Source organism: Trachemys scripta, chromosome 10 (assembly GCF_013100865.1).
Source record: "Trachemys scripta elegans isolate TJP31775 chromosome 10, CAS_Tse_1.0, whole genome shotgun sequence".
NCBI classification, from domain to species: domain Eukaryota; kingdom Metazoa; phylum Chordata; order Testudines; family Emydidae; genus Trachemys; species Trachemys scripta.
Window position 1 is genome coordinate 66,507,713 of NC_048307.1, and position 10,065 is coordinate 66,517,777.

Sequence of the window (10,065 nt, forward strand, 5' to 3'; positions counted from 1 at the left end):
TGCTACCACTAGGATTACAAAGGAGTATCCTGATGGTCTCAGTGGTGCTGTCACCCAGAAGTGTTACCATTTTTCTGCAGGGGTCCCTAAACCCCTAGGGCTGCTGTTGAGGGCCTATGGTGATGAGACATAGAAATGAGAGTTAGGAGATCAGGTAAAGCAATCCTTGCTGTTTTTCGAATTTTGAGATTACATCTTTAGAGGGAACTAAAGTTGAAAGCTTCCTGGTTGAGGGGACAAATAGTCCAGTGATTACATCCAGCCCACTTACAATTACTGTACACAGCAAACCACAAGCCCAGCTGTGTGTCAGAAACTGATTCAACAACCTGCTGATTAGGAGTTACTATGTAAGTAGCATCTGGGAGTGGGTGGCAGATGTGAAAGAGTAAATGGTTATATTAATTTAGGGGATGTCTTTGCCAAGTGGTTCATCAGCCTCCTTGTGCTCAGTGTTGGTGCACCCCTTGCTCCCCTCCAGGAACAGTCTTAGCACGAGGCCAGCAACTAGTGCCCATACTTTAAATTGTGTGTGTGAGTCAGATCTGCAAAGACTCTGTAAGGGGGGTGACATGACAAGCCCATAGGCTGCCTCTTGGAGAGGGCCTGCAGGGAGCAAGCTGGGCTTTCCCTAGTTCCGCCCCCTGGCGGCCAGGGGCGACTTGGAGGAAAACTGAGCTTACAGGCAAAGCTGCCTGTTCTTCCCCCTCTCACCCCTGCGGCTTTGCCGCGCAGCCGGACAAGCGGCGGAAGGAGGAGGCTGTCAGCAGCGCTGCCTCGCACCTGCCGCCCCGCCCCGCCCCGAGCAGTAGCTGCCTCCCGCGAAGGGTAACGGGGGAGAGCGGGGGGCACGCAGGCGAGGCAGAGTGGGCCCAGTCAGACACGCGGGGTGAGGGAGCCAAAGGGGGCAATTAGGAGAAGCGAGAGAGGGAGGAGCCCAGGCGGGGGGAGGGAGTGAAGGGGGCGGAGTATGGACAGAGGCCGCGGGAACCCGCCTGTGAGCGAGCCACCTGGAAGTCAGCGGCAGGGGAGAGAGCGACCCCTCAGCCCTCCGCAGCTGCCCTCCTGCCGCGGGAAACCAGCCCGGCTCTCCCACAGCACAGCCCTGCAGCTGACATCCCTCTACGCACTCCTCCCCCAACACGCACCCATACACCCCCCCCTGTCCCCCGCGGCCGAGCCACACACACCCCCAACACCACCCCGCATACACCCCCGCGGAGCCACCCCATTTACACCATCGCCGCCCCCCATCTCCCTCTCCCCGCGGAGCCACACACACACACCCTTACCCCACTCCCGCTATCCCCACCCCGCGGAGCCCCCCCCTTTACACCACCCTTCATCTCCTCTCCCCGCGGAGCCAGCCCTCCCTTACCCCCTTCCTCTAGCCTCACCCCGCGGAGCCACCCCTCCTTATACCATCTCCCCTCTCCCCCAGAGGAGCCACCCCCCCTTACCCCCCCCCCATCTCCCTCTCCCCGCGGAGCCAGCCCTCCCTTACTCCCTCCCTCTATCCCCACCCCTCCTTATACCATCCCCCCTCTCCTCCAGAGGAGCTCCATGATGCAGCTCACCCCGCGGCCCTCCACAACCTCTACCCTTCTCCAGGCCACGCAGCCAACCCCCCTTTCCTTATTCCTTCCCTCTATGCAGCCCCCGTGCACGCACATACCCCGTCCCCTGCTCCTGCTGCACCCCACGCAGCTAACCCCGTCCCCTACTCCTGCACCCCACGCCGCCAGCCCTTCCCGAACCGAACCCCACCACGCTCTGCCTGCCTTCAACCTGCACGCACAACTCTTCGCAGCGCTCCGGAGCCGGGTCCCCGCATATTCCCGCAGGGGGAGCCGCTGCCTCATGCTGCCGGTTTTTGCAGGGACGGGAGACCGCAAGGGGAAGTTGTGCATCAGTCTACGACCTCTGCACTGGGCTACGTGACTTGGGACACAGCCAGTCTCCTGGGGTGTGAGCAGTGCTATATAAAAGGCTGGACACCTCCCCAAGCTAAGGCTGTGTCTGCAGTGCAGCTTCTGCCCCTCTCCTCCCGGCCAGGTAAATGCAGGCTCCCTTGTCTCTAGCGGCAGAGTGCATCTGGGATAGTGGATTAGAGGTTGTGACCTGCAGGGTGATAGGGGATTATGTAGCATCTGTGTAATAGCCTCTGCCGGTTGTGGTACCTAAATTGCCTCACTGATGAGATTGTAACTGGACACCCTTCGTTTCAGGTCTACAGTTGCCGCTATGGCCAACTTGGGCTTTTTCCAACTGCTAAGGAAAAACAAAGAAGTAAGTTTGCAAAAGAGCGTTGTTCTAAAATGATCCGAGCTGCCTTCCTGGCACTGACGAAGAGTCCTATGAACAAGTGCATGTTGAAGAGGTTACATTAAAACGTGAGATTTGCCAGGTTAATAAAATGCACTCTCTAAAATAAAATGATGAATGTGCAGAAGTTGAAGACACACTGGAAGTGAGATGGTGCGATCGACATATATGTTATGTCTTCTTTGCGGGAGTTTCACTTGCTTTAAAGCTTTTTAATTCATGTCTCCAGTGTGCATGGACCACCAAGAGAGACATTTTGTTCTTGAAAGCTTTGTTTTCTAACTTTTTGTCTTTCAGCTCATTCCTTTGATTGGTTTTGTGAGCTTGGCAGCAGGTGGGGCTCTAACTGCTTCTCTGTATTCCCTATGCACCAAAAGTGATGTGATGTAAGCATAATCCATTCCATGTTTCTCTGAGTTATATGCTTGGTATTGAATTTTCTTTCCTAAACAGATACCCTGAAGTCAATGAGGTGTATCAGAGTGGGGAGGGGGGAATTAGGGAAGATCTGACACTCAGCAGTTTTTTTAAATTAACATCTTAATCTTACAGATCATTAATTCTTCTATTATATTTTTGTAAAGAATTTACTCCAGTCTGTTATTCCCCAAACTGGATTAATTTTTGAATTTGTTGCTCAGAAAATTTATTTTTTGTCTTCACTATAAATGTAGTTTGAGCTAAAATGTTCTTGTGCAAAGTTTTAAATAGTGAATTCAAATAGCATTTAATATGTCTCAAATAGAGGAATGTGTTGAAAAGGAATCATTTTTACAACATTTTTTTACATTTTTTCTTCTGAGACAGAGGTACACAGATCACAATATGTCATTTCCAATAGCCAATAATATTCAGACTTTAAAAATTTAATTTTGCTAACACCTACTTAATCCAATCATCTAATGGTTTGGAAAAATAAATCTTAATTTAAGATTTAATAACCTTGTGCCTTCAGTTAAAGGCAGCTTTCAATATACAGTGTAAATCTTCAAAGATTTCTGGCGGTTGTGGATGGCCTCTCAGACTGTGTCAGATCTCTTACTGGTACTGGTCTTAAGAGCTGCATTCTGAGTCACAGAAGTGCTGACTGACTGGGATGCAGACGTGGAAGGTCCTATGGAAGACCATGCTTAATACTTCTAGCCAATAACCCAGCCTTCACTTCCTTTACCATCTCATTCAGTTTATTTCACATAACCTCATTCAAGGTATTTTATTAATAACTCTCTCTTTGAGATATTAAATCAGATCAATAAATAACAGACTGCTATTGTTCATATCTAGATAGCAGGATTTTGATACCCATTATCAGTTACTACTTTTTTTCTTTAAAATAGTTTGACTATTAATTTAGGGCCCAAGCTTGAAACATTGAAGTCCATGGCAGTTTTAAAATTGACCTATGAGCATGACTGGGCTCTTAGCCATAAGGCTAAGAATTCCAGTAACTGTTACCTAAACCACAACATGGTATTATTATTTATTAAGCAATGACAACATGTGTGGGATACAAACTACAAATAAAAGCCAGTCCCTCTGCCAAGTTTAATGGCCTAATGCTGTAAACCTCTATTCATGCAAGTAGTTTTTCTCACGTCAATAGTTACACTGAAGCTAGTGAGACTACTCAGCTGACTAAGGGTGTGCAAGATCAGGCCCTAAAACATTTTGTTTTTCCTACAATGAATTTCATAATTGTTTTTTAGTGTTAACAAGTCTGGCAATCCAGAACCTTGGGAAAATGTGAATCCTAACAAGGCTCAAAAGGTAACGAATAAAATAATTTATTCCATAAAAGTTGGTATTGAGTGTAGTGCCAATTAACTATATTCTATTTCATTAGAGATTAAATGAATGTATATAAATATATTTAGAGCGTATGAGTTAGCAGAATGTTAATAGAAGAATACAATCAACTCTGCATTCCTGGTCTAATTCTGCAAAGTGCTTAGCAAATGCAACTCCTATTTACTACAGTACACTGATTTCAGTGTGTGTTTTGGGTATACATGGCTAAGTCCTGTGTGTTCATAAAATCAGAAATAACCTAATATTATGGTTCTTAATTACTTCATTCTTAAAGTCTTAAGATACTTGTGGCGAGTCAGGTTTAATAGGCAAAAATTTATTGTGAGTGGTGTAACTATTTACTGTGCATAGATTGTAATGTTTTTTTCATTTGAAATGCTAATGTTTTATTTGATGATGAATAAAGAAAATATATTGCTCAATGGTACTTCTGTTTACTTGTAAAAAGAGAATGTAAAGTTACTTATTAGAAGACTTCCTTCATACACAAGAGATTGTATAAATTTCTGTATAGTGTAAAAAACCTACAAAACTTACTATATATTTAGAGAGGATAACTGTTTGGGTTTTAATAATTTGCTCTTCGTATTGTTCTTTTTATTTTTTAGCTTCTATCGATCAACCAGGAGTGGAAATCCATAGAGGAGCTGGAGAAGGTCAAAAAGATGATGAAGTGACAAGTTGCCATTGCCTCAAAAATGTACTCTATGAATCTAGTGGAATCATTTCTGCACAAACTCGACTACTGAAATCAGTGTGCGGAAATGCTTCTGCTACATTTTTAGGGTCTCCCTACATTTTTGGACTCTGGATGAGGAATTTCATTTTGTCTTAGTGGTTACTTAGAACATCCACACAGTCCAAAAATAAACATCTCTTTCAGGTACTCATTGTTTCAACAGTCATGTTTAACTTGATGTACAATGTTCAATATGCAGAGTATTAATGGGGTGGAAAATCCTTCATTCATATATGAGCTTTTTAGAATGCTGAATTATTTTTCTTAAAATACATATAATTTTGTAAATTTTCTAATAAAATGGGCACTTATGTTTTTAAATGTTTAGATTTATTCAAAATTCCCTGTGACTTCAAAAAGAGCAGGAGCAAGACCATAATGAGTATGAAAGTGTCAATATTCTTTTAAAAGATCCTCTCCAAAATAAGAACTCTGGTCTGTTGCTTCTTAGTTCTTTATACCATATTTCGGTGATGTGTGCTAATTTTACCAAGATGCTATTTGTACATGGTAGCATAAATGGTCACAGTAGAAAATTTGGCTTCCAGTTCAGATTTGGTGAGTCCCAATCCTACAAGGACTTACACATGTTCTTAACTTTGCACTATGTCAGTTGTACCATTGACTTCAGAGGGACTACTCAGTGCATAAATTTAAGCAAATGTGTAAGTCCTTGCAGGACCAGGTCCTAAGACAAATTATCAGCACTTCAGTATGAGTGAAACAAGAGCAAATCTTTTGAATTTGTAAGTTCCTGCTGTTTATTCCTGTGAAAATGTTATTAAAGTAAAATGAAGGTTAATTTGGAGTGGACATAAAACTTTATTAGGCAGTTTTATTATCCTCTTTTTATTGTACATACAAGTTTAAGCATAGAATACAGATTCCCAGAAGGCATTTTTAAATGATTTCTAGATAAAGCAAACAACCTTAATAGCATGTACCAAGAGAAAATCAACAGATTACATTAGGAGTAGGATCCTATATAAGTAATTTCCTGTTTAATAATTTACATTTTTTTCTAAAGATTGGTTAGTGCAGAGATCTGTAGGTATTCCTTCTCCTTTATGTGCCTTTAATTTTGGCATAATTGCCGAAGAGGGTATCCCTTCCAGAAAGGTTTTCCTTCATTGCGTCATGAAGCATCCTCACTCCAGACAGTATCACATGTACTGACTGTGTGGTTTCTAACTATATTGTATTTCTAAAGTGCATAACATTTTCAGGAATCACATGTTTGTATGGGTGAAGAAATCAAAGCAGGAATCATTAGATGAGCTACATTGGAGAATGACTTGCTTTCTGTGGGAATAACTTCTCTAAATTTAGAAAAAAAGCCCCCAAATGCTAGCAGTTGTGAAGTGCTATAAATTATTCAGCCACATTGCAAACAAAACTGAAAGTACATAATGAAGTCATACACCTAGACTGAGTTAATGTGGCCTTAGAGTTCTCAAAGCTTGTTTGATTTTTGAGAAATAGAAAATAGTTACAATACTGTTGTGCTGCATTTTTTACAGATGTGGCAGTAAAGTTTATTTTTTACAAGTAAGGATGACTCAGCAGCATACAACTGATGTAAACAACTCCAGTCCTCCCTAGCTTCAGAAAAACTTTCATGTGTAAGGACAAGCGCAATTATCAGACTTATAAACTTTTCTTTGCTAAAATTACAAATTTAAGAGGAGTGGCATCAGAAGATCCCTAGATGTGCAACCACAAAAGTTCACCTTCCAGTCTTCTAGAATATTAGCTTTTGTCTTGTTAAACAGAGAGGCATTTTTAATACAATTGTGTGCAATCTAATAATCTACTCAGTGTTTCTATATTTTTTTACTGGAATTTGCTCATCAAAAGTGTGCAGTGCTCTGAGTAAATAAGTGAATTCAACATTTTTGTCTGTCAGCAAATCACTTGTCTCCTCTGTAAAAACTGGATCTTGCCATGAAGGGTCTACCTACACTAGAAAAATAAGTATAGGGCAATGGTGATATATAATGGAATGCTACAAAGATCAAATACAGGGGTATAGCATTCTTATCTTGACATGTAGGCATTCCCTCATATCTCTCCCTTACCCTCTCCAGTAATGGTATTAGCAAGCAAGGCCCCAAAAAATATGAAAAAATCCAAGATAATTTTTAATTTAGTCTGGAGCGAATATACCATTTTCTCCACACGAAAAGTCAAATGTGCAGCAATATAAACGGGCAGCTCTATGTATTTTGCCGCCCCAAGCATGGCAGTCAGGCGGCTTTCGGAGGCACGCCTGCGGGAGGTCTGCCGGTCCCGCGGCTTCGGCGTACCCGCCGCCGAATTGCCGCGGGACCAGCAGACCTCCCACAGGCAGGCCACTGAAGGCTTCCTGACTTCTGCCCCCACAGCAACTGGCAGGCTGCCCGCAGCTTGCGGCCCCAGGCACGCACTTGGTGCGCTGGTGCCTGGAGCTGCCCCTGAATATAAAACACAAGTGGGGAGGAAGGTTGTATAACTCAGGCCTAGTCTTCACTTACCGGCTGGTCCGGCGGCACGCCATCGATGTTCTGGGATCGATCCCGGAAGTGCTCACAGTCGGCGCCGGTACTCCAGCTCGCCGAGAGGATTACGCGGTGTCGACGGGGGGAGACTTCCGGCCGCGTCTGGACCGCGGTAAGTTCGGACTAAGGTACTTCGAATTCAGCTACGTTATTAACGTAGCTGAATTTGCGTACCTTAGTCTGAAGTCCGGACTAAGTGGGGACCAGCCCTCAGTCAGGGGAAAGCATGTGAGCACTTAGAGCAATCCAGTCACTTCACAGGACAAAAAGAAGTCTCTGGTTTCCTTCCCTACACTATAGCTCCTTTCATCCTGAATATTTAACATTTATTTTGCAGTAGCACCTGAAACCCAACCACATTGGAGCTTTGTTGCACTGGGCATTGTATGGACTTCCAGAAAATGACAATCTCTGCCCCAAAGAACTTTATATGTATATAGCAATTGAAAAGCACTTTACAAATATTAACTAACCTTTAATTACCTCATGTGAGGCAGGTATTATACTCACTGTACTGCTGTGGAATCTGAGGTACAGATGTGAACTTCCTGAAGTCACACAGAAAATCTGTGGTAATGCTTGGAATTAGAACCAAGAGTCCAGACTCCTGGTGCCCTGATCTAATTGGTAAACAACCTTGCCACTCTTTCTCATATTAGATAACATTAACAACACCAGTAGTGGGAGATTACCTCATGTGGTTACTAATTGTACCCTAATGGTCTGAAAAATAACATGATTAATGCCCGAGCAGTTGACCAGTAAACTTTTGGTGGTGCTTGCTGTTTATGTGGCTACCTCATGGCACTGTGCCAGCATACTTGCTAGGTGGGTTTGATGTCTTGATGGCCCCTATATGGCTCACAGCATTGGACAGGTAGATGATCAAGAGCTGTAATTGTATATCAACTTCAGAGACAAGACAGAAAAAGCCATTGTGACATGGAGCTGTTTCAGAGATCAGAACTTTAATGAAATCTAAGTTTATAAGGCTTATTGTAAGAAAATATTAATTCTGAGCTAGGCCCACATTTGTAAGCAAGGCTTACAGCCTCATCAAGGAATCTTGGGAATAATGACTTCCTTAGCCTTCTGCAGAAAGGAAAGGTTGAAAGCCTGTTAAGCAATGTAGCTACGAGATCCCCCTTTTTCCTTTTATTGACCTTCGTGTCTATAGCAATGGTTTGCTGGTGCCTAGAGCCAGCCCTGTCAGTTTAGTGTGTTCAGAACGGCTTAGAAAGCTGGGAGGCAGGATGATCAATCAAATAAATTACACAAATATGATTGGGGTGGTATCCACACTACAGAAAAATAAAATAGGCCTCTGTCAGAGAAACGCTGAGGCCCAGCTCCTCAAAATGTATTTAGAAACCAAAGTCCCATTGATTTCAATGGGAGATAGGCAGTTAGGCCTTTCCATGTGCTTACCAGCCAGGCCAGTGACCATTTACAAACTTAGTTAAAAGTTATAGAATGGAGAGGGGATCCCTTAATAATTTGAGTCAATGGAAGCAGGAGCAGGCCCATACACAGTGTTTCATTTATGGTAATGTCCTTTATTTCATCCTTAGGGCAAGATTCTGAGCCAAGCATTTAGAGTGAAAATATAGGGAAGCAGAAAGCAAGTTGGAGACTCCATTTTCTGCTATGCCTGTTGACAGCAGCTGCATTATCACACACATGTCAGTTGATTAGTCTAATGACCTGTAGAAGTTTTATTTGCCTACGTGCTGCAGAGAGAGAGAAGGAAGTAACCTTTGCTCAATATTTTTTCATTTTTAACTGTGCAAACAGACTGCCTGATTAAATCAGGTGTGGCTCCTAAATCTTGACAATGATTCCTTACCTATAAGTCATCTTAAATAGAATCATAAGTTAAAATTATTTTCAGTTGTACAGCTCTTTGGCAGATACAACATTTCTAAACTGTTAATTTCATTCTGCCAAGATATGTCTCTAAATGTGTGTGTGAAGTACTTTGGAAAAAGATATTGCGCTCTTCTCCCCTCCATTACAGCAGCTTTACAAGAGTTGATGGTGGTGGAGGTACTCCTGATTACCAGTAGTGTATATGAGAGAAGAAATGAGACGTCTCAAATCTGAGTTTAAATTAGAATTCTGAAATTATAATCAAGCAAGCTCTTCTCAGCCAGAGCTTTCCTTTATCACTACGCAGCTTGCTACATTGGTTACTGCAGCTATAGATTATCTCTATGGCCATTTTGCATTTCCTATACAAGGTTCACAATACTTGGTGAAATCCTAACCCTATTGAAGTCAATGGGAGTTTTGCCATTGACTTCAATGGGGACATGTTTTCACCCTCGGTTTTGAAAAGTAGGGGCCAAATTTTAGTTGCTAAGTGCAGGTAGGCACATTAATCTCAATTCAGGAAAGCACTTAACTTTAAGCATGTGCTTAAGTCCCATTGACTTTAATACCCTCAGAAGTATCTTGTCCCTCCTCACAGGTTATGTTTTTGACCATCTCCTGTGTTCTGTTTTGCAGAAGGCAGGTGCTCACCCAGGTCATGTAGAGATCAGTCATTTTCTGTGTGTTTCAGGTTTCTCTTTCTTGGCCTTGTGTGTGATTATGTGTGACAGCTGCCATTTTGGCTGACATACTGGGGACCTCCAGGCCTAAAAGCCTAAGCTG

General features: G+C 43.0%; 1 protein-coding gene across 1 annotated transcript; it reads left to right on the forward strand.

Moving 5' to 3' along the window:
- Nucleotides 1–1,904: 1,904 nt before the first annotated feature.
- Nucleotides 1,905–6,765, forward strand: C10H15orf48 (chromosome 10 C15orf48 homolog). The gene is made up of 5 exons (XM_034784827.1): nt 1,905–2,055; nt 2,229–2,289; nt 2,623–2,711; nt 4,032–4,092; nt 4,743–6,765. Exons 2-5 carry the CDS (start codon nt 2,245–2,247, stop codon nt 4,809–4,811), a joined length of 264 nt encoding a protein of 87 aa, XP_034640718.1. The 5' UTR covers nt 1,905–2,055; nt 2,229–2,244; the 3' UTR covers nt 4,812–6,765.
- The last annotated feature ends 3,300 nt before the right edge of the window (nt 6,766–10,065 follow it).

Coding starts and splice junctions, on each gene's coding strand:
- C10H15orf48 (XM_034784827.1), top strand. CDS start 2,245: ATGGCCAACTTGGGCTTTTTCCAACTGCTAAGGAAAAACAAAGAA. Junction 2,290..2,622: donor TGCTAAGGAAAAACAAAGAA/GTAAGTTTGCAA, acceptor TTTGTCTTTCAG/CTCATTCCTTTGATTGGTTT. Junction 4,093..4,742: donor ATCCTAACAAGGCTCAAAAG/GTAACGAATAAA, acceptor TTTATTTTTTAG/CTTCTATCGATCAACCAGGA.